The sequence below is a fragment of the Malaclemys terrapin genome, chromosome 15, assembly GCF_027887155.1.
Source record: "Malaclemys terrapin pileata isolate rMalTer1 chromosome 15, rMalTer1.hap1, whole genome shotgun sequence".
NCBI lineage: Eukaryota > Metazoa > Chordata > Testudines > Emydidae > Malaclemys > Malaclemys terrapin.
This window is the reverse complement of record NC_071519.1, coordinates 26,102,009-26,125,310: the sequence shown is the minus strand read 5'-3', so window position 1 is coordinate 26,125,310 and position 23,302 is coordinate 26,102,009. Positions and strand designations below refer to the sequence as shown.

At 47.7% G+C, this 23,302-nt stretch overlaps 1 protein-coding gene across 6 annotated transcripts in view; it reads left to right on the top strand.

Annotated features, from left to right (window-relative positions):
- Positions 1-23,302, top strand: part of GRAMD1B (GRAM domain containing 1B) — a 224,202-nt gene that overhangs the window by 167,965 nt on the left and 32,935 nt on the right. For 5 of the 6 annotated variants that reach the window (XM_054049518.1, XM_054049522.1, XM_054049519.1 and 2 more), the window contains 5 exons: positions 3,943-3,963; positions 18,025-18,109; positions 19,320-19,423; positions 19,588-19,683; positions 20,597-20,677. In XM_054049518.1, the coding sequence (XP_053905493.1) occupies positions 3,943-3,963; positions 18,025-18,109; positions 19,320-19,423; positions 19,588-19,683; positions 20,597-20,677 (387 nt within the window). The remainder of the gene's footprint in view (positions 1-3,942; positions 3,964-18,024; positions 18,110-19,319; positions 19,424-19,587; positions 19,684-20,596; positions 20,678-23,302) is intronic. The other variant, XM_054049521.1, reaches the window with a different exon arrangement.

Below are 23,302 nucleotides of genomic sequence, written 5' to 3'. Positions count from 1 at the left end.
TACAGACACTGAATGATCTGTTGCCTCCTACCCATAGTATTACCTTTAATGTACCAAGGCAGAGCTGCCATTACACACAGTATGATCCCTAACCCAAGCAAGTACTTGTTAAACAAGGTTACGTTAGAAAGATGTAGCAGGATATAAAGAAAAGACTCATTAAAGAGCCCCATCCCCTCCCTCGTCAAGGCGCCATGAGAAGTGTTATCTGGCTGCCGAAGATGAGTAACTGTGTGCTGTGATACCCCTGGCATCTGCCCCTCTGTGCCTATGTAGCGCTGTGTCCTGTGGATCCGTGGAAGCTCTCCTCAGTCCTGTGTGTGATTATTTCCACCATTTATGATAGATATTATTTATTTCCTTTCCTCCTTTCAGTTCTAATTGTGACAATTTCTTTTTCCAGTATGACAGACTTAACCTGATCAAAGTAAGAACTTGTTTCTTTCTTTTTTAAACCACCCGCTGATTCTTCTGGACTCTTTCCTTGATCCTGACTCCTTCCCACCTTGTAAAGAAATCAGTGCACAACCCGCTTTGGAGATGAAGCCAGGAGACAGTTTTAAGCGTAGGCTCCTGAGGCTCTGAGCAGGAATCTTCATCTTATATAAATGTTCGGGGTTATTTCAAATGGTGAGGTCTTTCTCTGATGCTTGTTACTCTGGTGCACAAGAGGAGAAGTCCATCAACCTCCCCGAAGCCACAATAGTCTTCCTCCTCCAGCTTCCTGTAACATGTGCGTCCACCATACATACCTCCTATTCTCTCTCTCTCTCCTAGGCTCCTACACCCCATAATCCATTTCCCTTCAGTCTGTGCTCTCTCTAATCTCTCCCCTCTTGGAATTCTTCTATAGGAGCTCTGAGAGCAGACTAATGGCAGGAGACTGGAGGCTCAGGGAGAAGTTTAGGGAAACCTGATGTAGGTTCAGGTCACTTCTGCAAGATCTTATTGCTGCTTCTAAAGTTCCCTCTTACCCTAAAATGATTTCCATGCCTCGAACCAAACCTTGGCAGAAGTAAAACAGAGTCCCTAGAAAATGAATCCCTAATATAGGAATAAATGTAACAGGATGAACTTGCAACCTGAAAAAGGGTAAAGGAAATATAATAGGCAGTGGATCTGTTGAATAAATGCAGAAACAAGAGCATGTGCCCAGCTACTGAGTTTTCTGTAGAAACTATAACATGGGTTATAATAATGCAGGAGAGGATTCAGGTCTGGAGGGAAACTCACCTAGAGAAAAAATGACACCACCTTAATACAGAGTTCTCTATGCAACTAAGGCTGCTACAATTGCTGCAGCAGAGGGGAGTGAAATCTCTGTTGCAGTGCTCATTTCAGCAGCCTCAGTGGCAGCAAAGTCTGCATTTTCCTGTTACTTCTGGTTTGATTGTGGGGGATTACGTTTCAGGCACTTCTGTGCTTTGCGCTACCCAGAGGGTTGCAAGCTAAGGTAAAGAAAGCTGTGTGAGAACCTCTCCATCTCAGGTACCCAGATGCCATGGTGATGAGTTCTGGATGGATGGGTGGATAGACAAACTCTATCATTAGCAAGAATTGAGCCACACGATGCCCTGGTCTCTGTGTCGTTTGTGGACAAGAGTGGTTTTCTCCTTGTTTCTCCTTGCTCCTTTGGATGAGGACTCCCTTCGGGAGAAAAAGCAGTGGGTAAGACCAGCCTTGGAAAGGGGATGGGTCAGAAGGATGTAGCCAGTAAGAATTTTCCCCCTCCACAAGCTGATGGTTGTTTCTGTGTCTTGAAGATCTGTCTGCACTGTGATGCGCTTTCTCCTGCCCAGGTTTGTGGGAGAGCCCAGAAATGGACGCTTTATGTTTTTCAGGAACTCTGCTCCACGGGGGTGAGGGCCACAGCTGGTTGCATATTCTTGTGGTGTTTTTGCTGTGGTTCAAAAATGTCCAAGGATGCACAGGTCCTTTGAGTAGGGTTGGCTCCATGAATGAAGTCTGAGTGCTTGTAAAGTTCTGCACTTGTGCAGAAAGGTGGAGGGGTGGGGGAAGTTGAGCAATTTTCTGGGGTGGATTGTGAGTCTTCTGCTATCCCTGTCTCTGGTTTTCCACTGGAACAACCTAGATCCCCCTGGACACCTTTTTCAACTCACTCAGGAACTGATGCAAAGGATTCTGGGAAGCCTCACTCAAAAGCTGACCTCCTGATTCAAAATTAGGAATATTCAGGTCTGATCATTTCATTCAGGTCTCATGGCCAGTTCCAAGTTGAGAGTTATGTACACGCTACCCTGCCTATAAAACGGGCATATATTGTAGAATGTGAAATTAATATGATTTTCATTTGATGCATGCCTGTTCTTGCCTGGCCTGGGGCAGATATGGACAGATGACATTTAGTGCTACCTGGTCTGAGCAATGTGAACTCAAAACTGCCCTGAAATCCATATGGTGTGAATAGCACAGCAGCATTTCTAAGCTAAGTGGAGGTAGCGAACTCCTGTTCCCAATACCTAGACATAGGCCAAGTATTTGTTGCAAAAAGATTTTAAAAAATAGCTTGTCGTCAGGTTAGTAGAATTGTAGCATTTTTGCAAACAACGTGAAGAAATCAGGGTGTGTAGAGGTGTCGAGAGGCAGCGTGGTGTAGTCGATAGAGCTAAGTGCTGGGAGCCAGCACACCCCTCCTCCTCTCGAGTTCTCTGGTACTGTCTGGCCTTAGTAATACTTTATATTTACAAACAGGCTCAACCCTGTACATCCTTAGGGTCATGAGACGCCCCAGCACAGTCAACAGGACTGGTCATTTGAGTAAGATCTACTTGCATGAAGGAGAGTTTGCGGATCAAGTCCACAGGAGCATTATGTTTCCCAATGTCCTGGAGGTAGATAATAAATATCATTGCCCCCTTTGGAGCCTGGAGAAGTGAAGTAACTTGCCCAGGGTCACAGAGCAAGTCTGGTTCAAAGAGAGGATTACAGTAGAGTCCAGGGCTCTAAATCCAAGCTCCTTCTGTAGTCCCCTAGACCAGACTGCCCCCTATGTCTCACTTCCACATCTATAAAATGGGGATAATCATACTTCCAGGCATGTCTCAAGAGGATGAAAGTGCCACCTAAGCGATAGCAGTATTACTAGGGACACCATGTCGGAATGCAGAGCATATTTCTCTCCCTCCCCTTGCAATCTGACTGCTCTCACCTCTCACTGAAAAATGGCGAGCATGACTTTTCCGGCTGAACTGGCTTTTCCACGTGCTCAAATGTGACAAATGGCCCAGCCTCCCAAAACAGTGCGAAATGTCTCAATGACAGGGTGCAAAATCACAGGCAGAGGGGCAGAGAAACTCTTCACATCAGTTTCATGGAAAAATGTGCTCTCAGTTTTGCCCAGCTCTACTGAGCACCTCTATTACTGTAGTGTTCTCTCTCTCTCTCACGCTCTTTGTTTCACATGCTGCTTTCCAGATCCAAATCTTTTGGAGGGTCTGTCTGATGCCTTTTGCGAGTGACTGAAGTGAAATGAAGTTCCTAGCTCACCCTAGTAGTTCCTCAGGTGTTTATTTGGAAGGGGTCTCAGAACATGCTGGCATTTTTATCAGCTAGCCAGCAGGCCCGTGGGAAAATGAAGCTTGTAATAGAAATGATTGGTGATCATTAGCTCTAATGTTGCTAATGGGTGCTGCTGTTCTGCAGAAATGATTACAAAGTATGTGTATGTGTGAGAGCCTGAATTGCCTCCTGCTATAACCTCATACTTACGGGTTTGTTCTTAACTCAGATAACTGGGAATAAACATGTTAGACTCTGCTCTGAAACCCATCAAAGTCTTTTGTATTTATTCCCACTTTCTGCTGAATAGTTATGCTGTACATACCAGATGGGTTCTAGTCTTTCTCTCTCTCTCTCTCTCTCTCTCTCTCATACTAAGATCTCTGCAATAACTAATACTTCTCTTTTATTTTGTCCTTACAGAAAAGCCAGAGTTGGTATAATGTAAGTACTCCAGTTTCTCTTGTCCCTTGGTACATGTGGGGGTGGTGGGGAAGGCGGGCTGGGTTAAAAGGGGCTTTGCAATGGCACTGGGGCATGTTGATCATTTCAGAAAAGGTGGGGTGGGGAATGGTTCAGAGCTGGCAAGAGGGGATTGGCTTCTTAAGGGAGGGATATCAGAGAGAAGAGACTCTAAGAATGGGAGCAGATAATGTGTCCTCTCAGTCACAGGCTTCCTGCTGTACGTACATAGTCAGGATCTCCCGATCCTGTCTCTCATTGGATCTCCTTGGAATGGAATAGAGTTTGGCTTTATATAGCACCAAACAAAGCTACAAATATATGAAAATGTTCACGCCTTTTGGAGTGGGTTGGAGGTGAGGGAGGGTAATCACCTGCCCACAGAGCTTGCAGGAACATAAACCGTCTTTCATTTCTGCCTTGAGCTGATATTTTTTTCCCTTTGAGATCATGAGTGGCAGCGTTCGCAGGCACAGTGCTGTCAGTTTTCAGATTTTCCACAAGCAAATAGCGTCAGCTTCCCTTGCACAGATGAACTCCGCCCTCCCCCAGGGTCTGATAGTAGATACCAGCTGTGCAGCGGCTATGCAGATGAGGTGTTAAATTAGCATCTTTCATTTAACACCTCATCGGAAAGACAGTGCCTTTCCAGCAATTACTACACTTACGACTTTTCCTGAAATTGGACCTAGGTGGAAAGTGAGAGAATTTTTTGGGGACTATCGGGTGGGAAAAGTGCACCGTTTAAGAAGAGCCTGGCATGTTCAAGGGACTGATCATGGGGAATGGAGCCTTTCCCTTCTAGCTCACTATCCCAGGTCAGTAGCCGCTGAAAGTTGTGACTTTGGTGGCAGATGTTCAGCTGGCTTAGTTTGGTGAGTCTCCAGGAACAGGTGGCTGCCCCATCAGAAAGAAGTCCTCAGCAGTAGTCACTAACGTGAGGCTCTGTTGGAAGCTCAGCAGAGAGGCCCAGGACTGAATAAAACATGGAGATTGAACTCTCCTCAGACCCCAAGGTGGTCTCTGCAATCATGGGGAAAGTGCATGGCTGGGCTGCTCTGTTTACTATAACTTTGCTTAGGATAAAGAGACTTCAGAACCAGATTTTCAAAGGCGCTCAGCTCCCCTTTAGACACCTAAGTGGAGTGCTCAGCAACCAGCTACTTCCATAACAGACAGCAGCAGCTATGGGGAGCGGAGCACTTTTAAAAATCTGGCCCTGAAACTCCAGAGTTGGGGCTATGGCCCGTTTTACAGGCAGCACGCTTGCTAAAAGTACATGGTTTCAGGAGTGTTCATGGCAGTTTTTGGCAGGAGTGAATCACTGCGCAGGAGGTCTGGGTGATATGTCTGAGGCTAGGTCTACACTACCCGCCTGAATCGGTGGGTAGAAATCGACCTCTCGGGGATCGATTTATCGCGTCCCGTCGGGACGTGACAATCGATCCCCGAATCGACGCTCTTACTCCACCAGCGGAGGTGGGAGTAAGGGCCGTCGACAGGAAGCCGCAGAGGTCGATTTTGCCGCCGTCCTCACAGCGGGGTAAGTCGGCTGCGATACGTCGAATTCAACTATGCTATTCACGTAGCTGAATTTGCGTATCTTAAATCGACTCCCCCCTGTAGTGTAGATGTAGCCTTAGAGTCTTACTAACAGAAGTCAGTGTAACACTCAATATCTTACATCTCAGGCCATCAAACTGAGTTTGCTGTGTCCCTGGTATTAGCTAGGAAGACAGTGGCAGTGCAGAAGAACCGTTGCATCATCAGCTTTTCTGGGGAAGGGCAGTTTATACTGGTTCTCCACAGTCCAGACTCTCAAAAGTTGTGGCTTTTTATTGACACTGACCTTGTGTTTTTCTAGGGTATGGAGTATGGCCTAGATTTTTAAAGTATTTAGGCAACTAACTCCTACTGAAATCAATGGGAGTTCGCACCTAAATACCTCTAAAAATCTGGACATATGTCCTCTATTCAGCAGTCAATACCTGTTCAGTAAAGCACTTAAAACACGTGCTTAACTTGGAGTCACATGGTTAAAGTTATGCACATGCTTAAGTGGTTTGTTGAAGAAGGATGGATTTAACATGTCGCGTCTGTGCTTTGTTGAATTGGACCCATCGGCTCCTTGATTAAGGGTTCCCCAGTCATCTGATGTAGACTACATGCTAACCTAGCAGTGATTAGTCCAGGCTTATTTGGCTTCATGCTTCCCAAGGTTCAGGCTCTCCTGGCTAACAGTATTCCCAACTTCTGTATAGGCTCTTGGCAAGGCAGGAAAAGTTTAAAAACAAACAAACAAAAAACAAACCTGGGAGTAAAGCCAAATATGTCTAGAGGTGAGTGAGCATACCAGGATTTCTCGTTTCTCCTTTCCTCTCCCCTCCCAGGGTCTCTCAAAAGTCTTTTTATCCTTTGGCTTAATTCTGTACCTACCTCTGCTGGGTGCTAGGAGAAGTCTGGGATCCCTCCAGCCAATCTGTGAGGCTCTGATACAGACCTCTAATGTCCATGATCACCTACTCTAGAGTAAGATGAATTTGGAGCCAATACACGTGGGAACCTGACTACTGGAGAAAGCAAAGCATTAGATCCCTCTTAACCTGGGAGCCTAGACCCCAGAGAGGTTGTAGCATGGAGATACCCTAGAAATTGATCCTATGTCTGTCTGATTCCACAATCTGTTGAGCTGTGTACACATCACAATCGTGCAGCACTAGCATTTTTTTATGAGCGCTGAATCATGGAAATCACAGAGAGGAGATGTTTTATCATGTTGCACCAAAGTATCCTTCATCCACAGCTCCCACCCTCCAGTACGTACTGCCTGTCTCCTCTGGGAGTCTTAAGAGGCTGAGGCAGGACGTTGCTCTTCTCTCATTGCACAGCTAAAAAGACACCAAACTTTTCCAGGCACTTTCCTTCCTTCATTCACTCACTCACTTTGCACGTCTGCCTGACCACCACTTCCTGTTGTCACCATTTTTTATTTATTTTTAAATCCTCCATATCTCTAAAATCAAATCTCTTTGCTCACTAGTTCAGTTCTGAAATGAGTTTTGGTTTGAAACAGGAATTTTCCTCGTGAGAGGTGGGGTGTAGACAAAGAGACCTTGTTAGGAGGAGAAAGTGTTTAATAAGGATAGGCAGGGGTGAAGATGACAGCATGGGCAGAAAACGATAGACCTCTTCCTATTGAAGTCAGTGACCAAACTCTCTGACTCCAGTGGGAGCTAGTGTGGATCCAGTACGCACAGACAGGCAAGGAGAGGGACAGAAGCAAGGACAGGAGAACATCTGGCTTTGGAGGCAGATGGAAGCAGTGTAGACAGATGGTGTTAGCAAGTGGTCAGAAGTGTGGAGAGAAACAAACTGGTTTGGAGGAAACGTGGATTGCAGACAGTAAGAAAAGGCGGAGAGGTGATCAGAAGTATTGAGAGCAGACTGACATGAACAGAAAGGTGGGGGTGTTCAGAAACACAGCGCAGACAGAAGGATCGTGAAGAAGTGGCATAAAGAAGCATGTAAAGAAGTCAGTAACCATAGTTGAAGGTGGCATTGTGTTTTATACAAGAGCTGCTTGTTTCTGTGACTGGTGGGAGCCATCCCATGCTGCATGATGCTTTGGTGTGATCTGCTTCTGTGGTTCTCTTGTGGTTTTGTGTCCGCTCTATCTTATCTTTCTGTTCTCTTGTTTTTCCTCCATGTATTTTCAGCATGAGAGACAGCACATCCGGAGAGTAAGCACTGGCTGCGTTCTGCGCGGTTTTTTTTTCTTTTCTTTTTTTGTTCTAGTCCACAAAACCATTGTGACCAGATGAAAGCAGTAATGTGGAAATGGGGATGGGCCACCTGAGCTCCAGGAAGGGAATCAATGCTAGTGACAGCGTAACAGTTGTCAGTAATTTGCTACTGCTTTGCACTGTGTTGGGCCAGCCACTCCCACACATCTTGCCAGGATCTCCAGCACTGGGGACAACCAGATGCTTTCCCTTCCCCTCACCTCCAGGGACAGATCCATAAATAAGAGTTCACCTCCAGGGAGCGTCTAGAGAACCCACCTTTGGTGTAGTCTTGCAGTTTAGTCAGCTCTAGGGCGTGTCTTTAAACCTGCACATATGAAACACAGGTACACCTGCACTGCACGCAGACTCACTCTCACCCTCACTTTGGAGTCAGCTCTTCCCTGAAGCGCTGTGGCCCGTCAGCTTTGTATTAATACACTGGCCTTGGCTGTGGAGGCACCAGCCCTATTCCTGCTGCTTTTAACTGGTTTTCTTGTTTCTGTCTGGCCTGCTATGTTATCTCACCTCCCCTTAACCCTACTTTGATCTGTCCCTGCTTCTCCAGTAGAGGTTGCTCCCTCCCATGTTCCATTTTCTCTTTTCTTCTTCCAAGATGATATCAGCCTCTAGCTGTGAACATTTGCTTTAGAACTCACCCTTCCTCTGCCTCCTGGTGTGTTCTCTGGTGCCACCAATGCTTTCCAAGAGATGCATGTGAGATTTGCATCAGGACCATATCAACTGGGGCAGGGGAAGAGTTTATAGTTTGTGAAGTTTAAGGTACAGAACCAATGGAAGAGTAGGCCCTTCTTCTCCAGTGGTAAGAGACCTTCCATCTGTCTTAGCCCTTCTCCTTCTATGCCCTGTAAGTCAGTGGTGTAGGCTGACGGGCAGGTGCCCAGTCTGAGAGTTAAAATACAGTACCAATTCAGGTCCCTTTCCTCTGGGCCAGCTAAGTACCTTAAGGAGATTTCCACAGAGAATTCTCAATAGCCAACAGAGGCCCTTCCAGCTTTCAGCAAGCAGGGCAGGGGAGAGGACATGTCGTTCTCCTTTGGTGACCTTTCTTAGATATCTCATATGCCTCCTGCCTGGTACCCATGGAGAGCGTTCTCTCAGCTCTCATTTCCACAAGGCTGAGCCACCAGCAATCCTCTATATAATATCCAGTAGCCAGTCTTGTGACACTTAGTCAGCTGCTCTGTCTGGAGACTACAGCTTCCAGCAACCCTGGTCATAAAGGGACTAACAGATCTCCTGGACGAGTCTGAGCTCACGGGGCCAGTGCTCAGTTCCAAAGTGCTTCCCAGCTTTAGAAAGCCGCATCGCACTCCTGCCGTGAGAATGTGGGCTGCAGCTGAATCATATAGTCCCATTTCTGATCCAGAGTGAACACATGCAGCCCTGCACCTGTGCTCATATCTCCTAGGTTGAGGAGCATGGATTTATTGGCTGGCTGGTTGAGTTCAACAGTAGTGAAAAGGAAAAGCTGCCCAAGGCATTTCCAGAGCCATTGGTGAGGAGCAGCAGACTTGGGACCTGGCTTGTCAGGATTATTAGCCTGATTGATTAGAAGTCCATTACTAAGCACCTGCAGACCTCTGCAGTCAACGTTTAGCCTTCAGGCTGCCCTCTGAGTGTCCCTCTTCTGGGCTTAAGTGCTCTGTGTCTGCTCATCAGTTTTGAGACTGAGAGGCGCGGGCATGCAGTGACTGAGATCAGCAGTGAGTCGCCACGTAGCTCTGTTTACTAAGAAAGTTGTCTGCATTAGCACAGGTCTCTTGTTGTGAGAGAAGGGGTCTGGTATGTCATCTCCTCCGGTCCAGTGACTCTAAGGCGATGGAGCTTTTCTCAGGCCTGCTTCACCCTAAAAATGGTTTGCCAATATCGCTCTAGCTACAAACCCTTCTAGTGTAAATGCAGTTTAGACTGGCAAAAAAGTGTTTTTGCTAGAATAGCTTGTATCGGATTCCTGAGTGATAAGCTATACTGGCAAAAATATTCGCTGCCAGTGTAGAAATATTACTAATAAAATCCCCCCCCCTGCTATATCTGGCCTCAGTATTGTCACACAACCCTCCCTGGAGCATCTGGGCAATGGAGTGTCTCGCAACCAGCTTTGGGGAAAACAGAGCAGTAGCCCCCCAGATGGGCTGCTGGGGCCCTACTCCAAAAAAGGGCAGTCAAACTTTGGGGCTATGTTGGCAGCTTAGAAGGAACCTCACGTGCAGGCAAATGGATACAATTCTGTCCTTCACTTCCCCTCAGAACAAACCCATGCATCCCTGATATTTGGTTACGGGCATAGGCGCCGACTCCGTGGGTGCTCTGGGGCTGGAGCACCCACAGGGAAAAATTGATGGGTGTAGAACACCCACTGGCAGCTCTCCGCCCCGCCCCCCTGCCCCAGCTCGCCTCTGCTCTGCCTCCACCTCCTCCCCTGAGCGGGCCACTGTGTCCTGCTTCTCCCACCTCCCTCCCAGAGCTTGCGCCACGAAACAGCAGGAGGGAGGGGGAGGAGGAGGAGGAATAGGGAAGAGGCGGGGCCAGGGCGGGGATTTGGGAGGGATCCAATAGGGCCGGGGCAGGGGGGGGCGCAAGCTCCCACCGGTGCCAACAAAAGTTGGCGCGTGTGGTTATGGGTCGAAATTGCTCACTTGTGTGAGTTTACCGGCAGTGGGACCCAATAGCTTATCAACTCACACTGCTATTATGTACAGGGGAAGAGGACTGTGTTATGGGCATTGTGGTAGATGTACGAAATCGCTTCACTGCTGTTTTTAAAATAGGGTATGTTTGGTAGAGCTGTTGTGCTGTGTGGAATGATTCTTCCAATCCCCTTCTCCTGGAGAATGCAGCTAGCTGTGCATGGGGTGTCAAGAGACCATCCCTCCTGTGGAACAGCTATTTCTTAGCACTGGGAAGAAACCAGGCCCAGGGCAATATGGTCCAACCTCAAGGTTTCAGAAACCACGAGTCAGGCTCCCAAAATCATGAGATTGGCTAAGAGATCATGGGATTTGAACTATAATAAATGTTGGGGTCTTTTTCTTTGCCTCCTGGTTTTTGAGACATTAGGGATCATGTTGTCAAGCTTTTCCCCATAGCCTCGAGGGCTAGAATCTTACTTTATTTTAAAATGAGAGCTGGGATTGTCATGTAATAACATTGGATTTGTGAGAAAAATACCAAATATTGTGAGGCTTGCAATAAAATGGTGAGAGTGGGCAACACTGGGAGAGGGTCTCTGAGGCTTAGTAAAGGAGCTGAGATTAGGGAAGTATGGAATAGTGTAAGGCCCAGTGCAAGGAAATCATGGAGGTGAAAGGGAAAGCCAACATCTACAAGAGTGAAAATGGGCATGAACAACAAATTTCAAATCCAGAGTCAAGCTTTTCCAGGATTTGGAGTGTTTGGATCTGGGGTTCTGGTCCAGCCCGTTCTAGAGAGAGGGCCCGAGCCATGAAATCAGGTTGCAGAACCAATCCAGTCTTCCCCAAAATTTGTGAGTTTTCATATCCACAATTTGGGCTTAAGCCCATCTCTGGCACAGAGCTAGCTATGTGGGAAGCAGGAACTCTCTTAACCACTAGCAGGAATCCCCCCACCCAGTACATGTTTTGCACATTCTATATGTGTATTCTGGAAACATTTCACTGCCAAACAAATCAATCTTTCTTGCTTTCTTGCTTTCTTTCTTTCTTTCTTTCTTTCTTTCTTTCTTTCTTTCTTTCTTTCTTTCTTTCTTTCCCTGCGTGGGACGACAGGCCCTGTTCCCTGTCAGAGCATGGAGGATTCAGTTTATATTCTTCAGGTTCCACATCCAAGGTCAGAGCCAAGGAGGACTCTATGAGATTCCCCTTGGAGACATGTAGACAGCCCAGCCTTCCATTCTTATCTTCTGCTTGCTCCACTATAAATCACTCTGGTGGCCCTCCTCTCTTGACTGTTCCGAAATAGGGGCATGACCTCAGGGTTCTTTGCTGTCTGGTGCCAGAGTGTCGGGCTTCTCCAGCATTTCCAGCTGCTGTATGTAGCAAGTGCTGCTTCTGTAAATCATCTCCTGCGATCTCTGTGCAGATAGAGGCCAAACAGCCAGGAGGGGGTGTGGCACTGCCAAATAATCTTCCCCAGTCACTGGTGAGAAAGGATTAGCGAGAGTAAAGAGATGTCCTTTAAGAGTTAGAGCAAACAGAACTGGCTCCAGGGACCTGCAAGACCCAGATCGATCCATGGGGCTTTCTATCGACTAATCAGCTCTCTGGGCCAGCCTTACCTCCACTCTCATATCTCCCTGTAGAGTTCACCCCCGCAACTTGCTTTCTCTCTCTCCTGGTGTGTGTTTGCGTTGAATATTCTCCTTCTCTGTTTCTCTCCCTCAGTTCCTCCACCTCTTCTTTTCCTTATAGCTCACCCTAGACCCTCTATGCACATTGGCTTCATGATAAGGGCATCAGGGAGTTCCACCCTGGTTCCAAAAATCATTTACAAGAATTCACCCCTTTCTGCCTACATCATTGAAATGCCTCTAGAAACATTTAAACTTCCTGTAAAACATCTGCTGAAATCCTATGACAGCACAGCAGCACAATTCAATCCATTTCTCTTTGAGAGCAAAGTCTGGTGCGCAGCTCTAACCGCAGACTATAATGAGTGGGAGCGCGCAGATAAAGGAACTTTCCCAACAATGGCGCCAGAGGAGAGCTAGGGCTGTTACCTCTGCTGTTCCACACACAGAATTGAACATTCAGCTTCTAGTATCATCTCACTCAAAGCAGCATGTCATCACAAAGCACCGGAAAACAAGAGATGGGATGGTCTTTTCTCTCGGTCTCTACAAAATCATCATCCAGACCCTGTTCAAATTACAAATACGTTCAAGATGGAAGACCAAACTCTGACCAAGGCAGTATTCTGCTTGCTGGGAAGGACTGATGGAAATACAGCATGCAGTCAAGTGCTATAGTTTCATCTACAGTACTTTGCTGTGGCATATGCCTCAGTCGTACAATATGCAATAATACATGCAAACTCATATCAGCTCCAGCATCAGGGCCTGATTTGCCAATACCATGCACAAAGCATTTCCGTTTGCACCTAAGCAAAATAGGTGGAAACCCCCCACCCAAACAGAATGGTAGTTTTATACACTCCCTTTGCACAGGGGTGAATGATGGCACAAGATGCAAGATCGTGGAGAATCAGAGCCATGGTGTACTCAAACCGAGACTAAAAAGTAGGAGAGGCATAAGGCCCATTGGAAAGATGAAAAAGAATGATAGTGAATTGGAGCAGTTAAATGGAGGAGAGATTGAAACAGAGAGACTTTTTTTTTTTTACAGTACCCTGCTGTCCTGAATACCAAGAGGTACTATACAAGAGAGAGAGATTCAAGCTCTCAGAGTAAAAGATCCCCACCCCCAAAAAAACCTGAGGAAGATAAGCTGTGTATAACTTTGGGAGAAAGGAAAGGGTTGCCCGAAACAGCTTCACCATCACGTCAGCCTGAGCTAGTGACTCAGAATCAGACAATGACACAATATGGAGGGATGCACTGCACAAAGCCCCAGTAATAGAGATGACTAAGCAGTTTGTTTGGTAAACACAAGTTCTCTTTTGCTTGTGAATTGACTGCAGTCAGCTTGAGATTTTTTTCTCAAATGTTGCCATTGTTTTAAATGATTCACGGGGTAATTTCTGCAAATAATTCTTGGTCTCTATCTAGTTCACCAGCAGTTCGTGACAAGTTTTCAGTATTCAAACTTTGACCTGTATCGATTAGTTTTGATTGGGCGTGTATGTCATTGTGATATGGTCTGTTCTCTGATTGGAGGATCTTAGCACAAAGGCAGGTCTACTCTACAAGTGTTTGCTGGCACACCTATGTTACTTGGGTGTGAAGAAGTGTGATCTCTGACCAGTGTAGCTGTGCAGGCCAAAGCCCCTAACATAGACACAATTATACTAGCAAAACTATGCTTTTGCTGATCATTTGTTATGCTCGGGGGGAGTAGAAATAAGCTATACTGGCAAAAGCCCAGTTTTGCCCGTATAAAGTGTGTCCACACGAGGATCGCTTTGCTGGTGTTGGGAATTCAAAATTTACTTGCCACCAAAATCCCCCCAATAATTACTTGAAAATTGCTCAGCATTCCTGCCATTCTCTTTAAAAATGGCTGTTTGCTCCTGGCAGGAGACTCCTTCAGTTAGAATATTTGGGGAAAGCCCAAAAGAGGCTGCGAACACTGGCAGATCAAAGACATTGGAACAACTTTTGCAGAATATGTGGCCAAGTTCCTTGCTGGTATTAATGGGGGCAACAACAGTTTTGCCCTCTTATGCCAGCAGAGAATTTGGCCCATTTTTGTTATAGGTGTCTATTTCAACCCCAAAATCTGTGCACATCCTTCGTGAAACACCTAGGACCAAGTCCATCCTTGGTGAAGCTCTGAGCAGAGGATTTGTCTCCACTCCCCCTCAATGTCTCTCACGTTCTCCTTCAGTTTTCTATGTAGTACAACCCAGACCATCCCTTGCCAAGCCTCCCTGTCCTCTCCCTCCCTCATCCATTGCTTTGGATTTCCTGCCAGAGGATTTGTGTCTGTGTTTGAACAGCCAAAGCCAGGGAGGTTTCTCCATGTGAAATCCACCCCCTTCCCCAACGTCTCGTCTGTCCTTGCCCCCACCATCACCCCTATGGTGTCATTCTGTCCCAGCTCCCTGTGTTTGTGGTAGAGTTAATGTTTACCATGACTACCTCCACCCAGGCTCTTGCTATCACTATGTGCTGCTCCTGCTTTGCAGAGGAGGTGGGTGGATGTGCAAAGAGAAGAGAAACATCGGTTGACGCTGTTCCAGGTGGTTTTGGAAGTAGTTTCTCAACCAGCTCCATTCATTACAGCGACCAAAGTCCTTACATTGCAGTTGTCTGCAGCACTAGACCCCCATGACAGAGCAAGGTGACTGCATTGTTTGCAGCTGTCACTGTTGAATATAGTAGTGTTGGTTTGTAGACGGGACCCTCCGTTGTTGTTGGCAGATGGGGTATATTGCTTCCCTCCTGGCTGTGCTGAGAGAGACACATCTGTGTCCAGTCTAGCTTCAGCAATTCCACTTTTGAGTGTCTGGGGTGAGAGAGATTACTAAACCAAACGCACGCTGCTTGCCTGCCTCCCCAGGAATCTCTCTTTTGCATCAGTGAGTCACAGTCCCTGTGCCTGGTATTAAGCCCTATTCTGGTTCCTCTGGCTTTGCTAGAGCTGAGGTTTTCTGGATGTACTTGTACCCAGTTCTTTGAGTCTTTTACTGGATACACTCGGGCCCAGCTCCCACAGAATCAGCATCATCAGTGACCCTGCATTCTGAACAGGAGCTGTGCCATATTACCGAAATCTTCTTGTGCATTTCCTCCTTTCAGCATTTCTGCACTTTAAGGAGGATAGGGGTAGTGAGGGGGGCAGTCACTGTGGATTGCAGAAGAAGGTTAAACCAATCTTCCCTGAAACCCTCAAAGAGTCCAGCTGCTGGAGCCTGAAGGCAATCCTCACCCTACCTTGCAAATGTGGACCTGGTTACTGAATAAAAGGAGGAGCTCCAGTTTTTCAAAGGCATCTTGGGGTAATAGCGCTCCAGACCAGTCCAGTCTCCCCTCATGTTCCTGATTTCATGATAGCTGTGCTCTCCTCCTCACTTCCCCTCCCCCTAAACACAAGCTCTGTCCAACAACTTTCCATTACAGGAAACATCTGTTGGAGGCAGGGCTGAGCCTGGGTTACTGCAGGGCATTGGCTGACAGAGTTACCCAGATCCAGTAACTTAAAGCATGTGCAAGTCATTTCAGTATCTCCCCACCCGCGCCGTCCATGAGAAAAATTAACAAAGACCAAAGCTGCCTTTCAGAGCAGAAAGGAGATGGGAGAGGAGAACCTGAGGCAGGCACTGGAGAAATAAGTTACTGCTTCTTTGATCAGCAGGCTGCATTGGTGAGCTGCATACCAGCGTCCTAGCTCTGTGATTTACTGCTAACCCTGTGGGGTCCTGGAGAGCTGGACTGTGTAAGTGACTGTCTGTAAGGCACTGCTGCCCCCTTGCAGCCCCGCTTGGACTCTTGCAGCTGAAGGCACTTTTGCAGTGCTCCTTTAAGGGAGACCCCGAGTGGTGACCAGTAAGAGAGAAGCCACAAGAGCGCAAATCGCGCTGACCAATAAGTTCCCTTATGAGCCACTTTTTCAAAGTCTTTTGGAGAGCGATTCTTCTCTGGAGCTGCAGCGTCTGCTGGGGCGGAAGGGCTGAATGTGAGGAGGAGAGAAGCAGGCTGCTGCTGTTGCATCCTCATTGGCTTTGAATCGGAACCAGTGCAAGTAGCAGTGGGAGCCGGAGAAGGGGAGGGTGGCAGCGAGGTCGAAGGTATCGAGGGGGTGTCATGGATTGCTTGTTGGAGTGTGGCGCACTCTGGGGCCCCATGCTGGGTCAAGAGAACGAGGCGTTGCTGTGGTACCTGCTGAACAGCTCACCCCAAGAATATGACAGTCCAGGATCAGAAGAAATTCCAGCCGTGAGTGTCTTCATTTATCAGTGTCACAGAAGTTCTGGTGCCACCTCTCTTTGTCACTTAGATCTCACTGCCAAACAGAAGACTCTGGAGACTCCAGTTTTTAAATACGGGAGCCTTCATGGAGAGTCCCAAGCCAAAATTGTGGATCGGAACGTCCCTGATTGCAGGGGAAGGTTCTGATCCAGATCCAAAGTTTACTGCTCAACTCAGTCTCTCTAATGGGCTGAATCAAAACATCAGTTCTGATTGCATCCCTTCTCCTAGCTCACCCCACCGTGAGCTTGGGAGACATTTGAGTCCAGGCTGGAACTCCTCCGCTGGGCCCACCTCTAGCCCTGAGCCCGCATTTGGATGCTCAGACTGGCATATTGGTGAGTAAATTCCCAGTCCGCACACGTGTCAGTTTCTCTGTCCAATGCAAGCCTGGGACATTGTAATGAAGTGCCTATCTTTGGGTCCACAGACTGTCTCTGAAGGGGCTAGATGAAGTGAAGAACTATTAATGGCTTATTAATCAAACTCGAAGGGGGGTGCAGCTAAATTCTTAGTGAGACAGTTCTCAGGGGAATGAAAGGGACTGATTTTTGCATGATTTTTTTCTTCACTTCTTCCTGTGCTAAGACTTTTGTAATACACATGGCAAAGAATCTCCCTGGCTCCCTCTCGCTCCCCTTCCTCTAGCAGAAGGTGGCTTCTGAATTCCCTGTGCTCTGCCCTCATTCACCTGCCTTTCTGATGTATGGAAAGTGTTGCTCGTCTAGAACAGGAGTGGAAAGGGATTAGACAGATGGGGCTGTACTTCAGGAGAAGGAGAAGGGAGCATTCTGGATTAGAGGAGAGATGTGCTACATTGGCATTTCTACCTGCCTCCATTCATAGCTCTCAGCAGGCTCTACCGGCAGGGGAGGTTTAGCCGTTCTCAGAAGTCAGCATTGTGTGGTATGGGGGAGGCTGCATTTGGCCAAGATTACCGCTCCTGAGATGGATTCATACTAAAGTTTAGTAAACATGAGAGATGAGCCAGCTCCTGGTCTCGCTGCAGCCAATGGCAAAACCTCCATTGATTGTCTTCATTCGGGCCAGCGTACAGTCCCCGCTTGCAGCCCGCAGCCTCTCCTGTTTCCCACGAGAGTGCCGGCTCTACGCCTGTCGGCAGTCATGGGTGTGCTGTGGTTCAGCCTTCAAAATGGCAGCTTCCGCTGGGATAGCTCCAGACTTCAGCATCCATGAGCTCCCACTGCCAGTGTTTCTACCTCATTCCCTGCAGGGGAAGCACCTGATGCTGGGGTTCCTATACCATTCCCTGCATTGCTACCTTCTGGAATAGTTGGTGGGGTCCACCACCTCCAGAGCTCCCCTAGCACCTGCTGCTGGGAAAGTCTGCAGTCCATGATTGCTTCCCTGCAGCTATCACTGCTGTGCTATCCCACACTGCCGCCGAGCAGACAGTGGCATAGCCTTTCCGCTTGCTGCTCCCACTTCTCTGACAAGTCAGGGTCTCTTCCTCCTTTATTCCTGCCTTCTGCACACTTACTAAACTAAGCCCGCAATCTTCCCCTCGATGTGTCACTGGGATAACATCTCCTGGTCTCCTGCTTTGTAAACTCATCAAATCTCCTCCCTGCACCACCATGCCCTGATGTCCTTGTCTTTCTCTCCCCACCACTCCCAGTCCCTCTTTCACGGTCACTCTGTTATTTGCAGGTGTTGAGTCCGACGTATAAACAACGTAACGAAGACTTCAGGAAACTCTTCAAACAGCTTCCCGACACCGAGCGCCTCATAGTTGGTAAGGCTGGCTGGGCTCCTCCCTGTCCTTCTGCACCGTGCCCTGCTGGGCTGCGGGCAGACGTTTCGGTAGGAAGCTCAGGGGCAGGTGCATGAGTCCATTATCTCTAGAAAGAGATCACCCTGAGGCCTGGTCTACACTTGCAGTGGCGTGTAGTGTGTGATTAGCTCCACACCGCAGTGAAAGGCTCTGGCAGGGGTGAGGCCGAGTCCCCTGTACTCTACCCACCTAAGCAGTGCCTCACCCTCTGCACAGCTGTTCACACCCATACTAGTAAGATGTGCAGTGGCTGTACTCTGCACACAGCTCTAAGTGTAGAGTGAACAAGCCCGTTGCCTGCCTCCTGTATACGTAGGGCCCGATCCTCAGCTGGTGCAAATGGCCCTTTTTCTGCTGGCGTCACTAGAGCAACACTGATTGGCTCCGGCTCAGGATCTGGCGCCTAATGTCTTCGACCCACTTGGTGAGTCAGGCGAGGGTTAGCTGAGAGCTGGTTTGCAGCTGTTAACTCGTGTTACTTACCACAACAATCCTTGTCCGATGGAGGGGAGAGTTATCTGAGGGAAGGGGAGAAGAAAGGGCTGAGTATAAGCAGGCGAGGAGTAGCGTGTGGAGGGGTGGGGGAAAGGAGGTTTAGAGCAAAGGCCGCAGCCCAGGTGGGTAAAGTTTAAGCCACTGAAGAGGCCCAGCTGTGCCAAGTTCCCATCCAGCTCCACGTACGTGTGTCAGCATGGAGGTCCAGAGTTGCCGCCTGGGCCTTTTCCTTGTTTATTTTGGGTTACACATTTTAGCAGGCACACTGCTCCACCTTCTCCACTGTAGCCCCTTCTTCACACCTGCACTGCATTCCCCTTTCACATGATGTTGCCCATTTCTCCCACCCCCAATTAAGCCAGCGTGCTGCAGTGGTTTAACTGCTACCCATCGCACTGCATCCATTCACTTGTACTGTGTGTGAGTGATGATCTGAGAACCACCTGTTATTATCTGAAAGGTGCAAACTCTAAGGAGGGAGAAGAGCTGCTCGGGATGGTTCAGCCGGGCAGAGCTATGAATAATGACACTGAACAGTGGAAAGGAAAATACAGCCATTTTTCCTGGCTCAGCTCTGTGACTTGTTTTGGCATAGTTGTGGTTCTGTCTGGCCTGCCAGCCCAAGCAATATGCCAGTGGTCCTGCTCCCTGCTTATCTTCTGGTGTCTATCCACAGATTACTCATGTGCGCTTCAAAGAGACATTCTCCTGCAGGGCCGCCTCTACCTCTCTGAAAACTGGATCTGTTTCTACAGCAACATCTTCCGCTGGGAAACACTGGTAAAGACCCTCTTACTTCTCCATCAGGGTTGTGCTTTCCAGGGGTGTCAGCACTTTCTTGCCCATCTCAAAAGCATTCTGGGCATGCTGTGACTTCTTCGTTAACTCACCTCTTTATCCCCTTTCTCTCTCTCTCATCCCTTTTCCCATGGCCCTGACCATAGCTGACAGTCCGTTTGAAGGATATCTGCTCCATGACCAAGGAAAAAACTGCACGGCTCATTCCTAATGCCATCCAAGTTTGCACTGACACTGAAAAGGTACGTCCCAGAACCTTCCACTCCTGGCCAATCTGCACAAGGTGTGTGCTAGCTAGTCTGGTGCTGGGGAGGTATAAATACCTAACGTGGGATCAGTGCTGATGTTGGCATTGGGTAGATGCAGTGTGCACAAAGAACACCTCCAAGTGGAGCTTTGGGGACATGAGGGTAATGTAGGGACAGCATCCAGACCCTGAGATAAGGCTGGCTGATCTAAGGATAGCGAATGGATTGTTGTGTGAGGAAAGGATTATGCAAGGATGGCATTAGGGAAGGGAACTGGGAAATCATGGCTCCTGGGTTCTAATCACTGCCACTTGGCCAAATCACTTTCCCTCTCTGAGCCGCAGATTTCCCATCTCTAAAATGGGGATATTAATATTTACCTCCCAGGGGTGTTGAGGGACCTAATTGAAAGCAATTTGTGATCCTCAGCTAGAAATAAATAAATGTGAAGTGTTGAAGTGTGGTGTTGGGGAAGGGGGATATAGGGATGTAACACAAATCCCCATGTGGATTTCAAATATGAAACTGCATTAGTTTGGTGCCTCGGGGAGAGGGGTGATGTGCAGAGAGAGTCAGCGTAGCCCAGCATGGGGTTGGGTTTAAAGCAGGGATACTGCATACAGCATGTGGAGCAGGTAGACGTTCTCACCCAAGGCACTGGTGATACAACCCCCTGCACATGAATTCTTGACTCATAGTGTAGGTTACTGAGTTAATGGCTACTTATCATGTCCTCAAACATGCTCCCTTGGGTAAGTGACGCCCAGATCCCCCACTTTGCTCAGTAGTTGAACAGTTCTTTCAATAAGCTCGTCGATTCTCCATGTGTTCTGCTCATGAAGGCTGAGATCGGGTTCCTCTGTCTTTCACTGGCACTCATTTTTTCTCTCTGTCTCTGCCCTTTCAGCACTTTTTCACTTCCTTCGGTGCCCGAGATAGGACGTACATGATGATGTTCAGACTCTGGCAGAATGCTCTCCTCGAAAAGGTACGGAGACTTTCCTGCGTGCATGTAGCAGTGCTCCCTGCTCCTTGGCTGGGGCAGTCTGCTAGTTGGATGTGTGCTGCCCCAGATCAGACCCATGCAGCAATCCACAATGCTTGTGGCTAATCCATATACATAAACTTGTAGGTACAGTAAATGCACATCTGTGCAAGTAAATCAGGTGCAAGCAAGTGCAATTACCCCTGCTCCTCACAGAATTACTTCTATGCAGAGGCATATTGGCACACAAATTAAAGCTCCTCTGTTGAAAATGTGTCCCACCTCTTTTACCACTGCTGGAGTATGAATACATATGTGGTCCAGCAATAGTTTTCATAAGGCCCTCATTTAAAATGAACTGCCCCCCTCCCCGCCCCCCAAAAATAGTCCCAGGGTGTGGCAGAAATCTCTGACCACATAGGCAAAGGGCTTAACAGGCACTTAGTGCAGGAGGGAGAGTCAAGGATGGGACAGAGACAGAGCATGAGTCTACGACATCCCAGCGCGTGTGGGAGCAATGGAGAAAGATGCAAGACGCATAGGATAACACTGGAAGAGTATGTTTCCAAAATGTGCCAGTATATCCCACTTATTCTGCAGCAGCTGGAGTCCCGAATGTATCTGGTTTGACTTGCAGATTCCATCCTGTACCAGTACGTCCATCCTCGTTACAGGAGTGAGAGTCCAGGATGGAACAGATAGGGCTATCAGCACGTGGAGGGTGTGCTCAGCAATGCCACACACGTGGAGTGTGAGCTCACAACATACTAGAAATGTTGACTAAAGCAGGCCTTGATTTCAGGACAAGGCAGTGTTAATATGCAGCAGGATAAACTTCTCTCTGCGATACATTGGTGTATCACCAGTGTAACACTGTGAATGAAACAGCCTTATTTAAATTCATATAGAAAGTCTGTGTCCTTAGTTCGAGGCTTGAAACAAACAGGAACTGAGATTTGGAGCGGTGAAGACAGGAAATACTTTAAGCTCTCTTTCCCCGAATTCAGGCCCAAGGCTGGTAGGGGGGAGGGAGAAAGAAGAAAGAAATCCAGCCAGGTGCCCTTGATAAAGCATATGAATTTAATAGACTGCAGATGGGCAGAGGATGAAATGGAATTAGATTTTCCTATGGTAAATCTGTTTCCCATTTGAGCCTTGCCATCATTTTCACGATTACTGTGACATGGTTAAATCATTGTAACCTTGATTAAGATTTTCCTGCCTTGTCACAGACAGCAACAACTGGGAAAAATTCAAACCAACAAACTCCAGAAAGGTTCACGGGATTTCATTTTTTTTAATTAGTGAGAAATCCTTCTTGCTTGTCATTTTATTTCCTGTTGGAAACAAACCATCCCTTTATTGTCCCCCAAAACCTCTGCATCACAAGTTCTGCTGCCTCTTCCCTGCATAGTTGGAAGATGTAGTCACATTCTGATCAGCTGATTTTGATCCCCAAAGGGCTAGGCTTTGAATATTGAGCTTCCCGGTAATTTTGTTTCTCTTTCTAACTAGTGCTGTGTATGGTCTTTTCACAGTAACGCCACGAGTCCATCTCTTCACAGTAACGCTAGTCTTCTCAGTTTAAAGCCCCAGGGGAAAATATCTCTGTCTCCTCAAAGCCACATCCGGTTTTTGTTTTGTTTTGTTTAATGGCTTTACCTGTAGCAGCAAAATGTGGGCAGCCTCCATTTAAAAAAAAAAAAAAGAAACAAACTTGTCAGAAAACCCAGAGGTCCTTTGTATCACGTCAGTGTGAGGCATATAAATGGGAGGAGCAGTGGCAGCACAAGAGGGTAAAAACATACATGAAGGAGAGAACTACCATGAAACAGAACTACCATGGCTGATGCTATTTATACAGCACGATGGAGATATTCAGGGAGATTTGTAAGCAGGTCTCCTTCTCCTAGCTGCTCCAGGGCTATCCTCATCCTGGTGCTTCCTCTCCTCTTTCCCAGGCATCTGAAGAGCCATGAGGCTGTTGTTTAGGAAATCAAGGGGGTCACCCAGAGCTGTCTAGGACAGAACTTGAGCAGACAGCAAAAGCTTGCATGGTAATGGTGTGGCAACTATAATCTCTAATCCAGGGCAATTTCTCTATGTGGGAATATGTATGCCCACAGTCTCCGCTCACTCAGTGCGCTTTGTGGCAGGCTCATTGTAGCAAACAATCTCCCAGCATCAATGAGGTTCATTGCCAGGAACAGACTGTCACAAGCTTTTGGCCCTGAGAGAGAAGATGCTAGGCCACTGCGAGCTAGATTACTGAACTCTCACTTCAGGTCCCAGGCAGGAAATTAGCCCTCCTCTGAAAATGAAAGAAATGGCTTTAAATCGGTAAATAGAGAGAGAAAGAGAGAGCTCAGCAGCTTTCTAGGAAACTGTAACACCCAACAACAGTTCCCTGCCTTAGGGCACGGGCAGAAACTTCCACTAGTTCCCCTAGGGCTGAGACCCCCATAGGCCTGACCTGTATCCCAGCATGTTTATGCCAGGCTTTTTCTGGGCTCTGGCATTCACTGGGCGGGAGTGTTACCTAATGGTGGGAGAAGAGGAATAAGTATCAGGTGTCCTTGGTTCTATTCACAGCTGTGACACCTTGGGTGAGTCAAACATGGGTGTTGT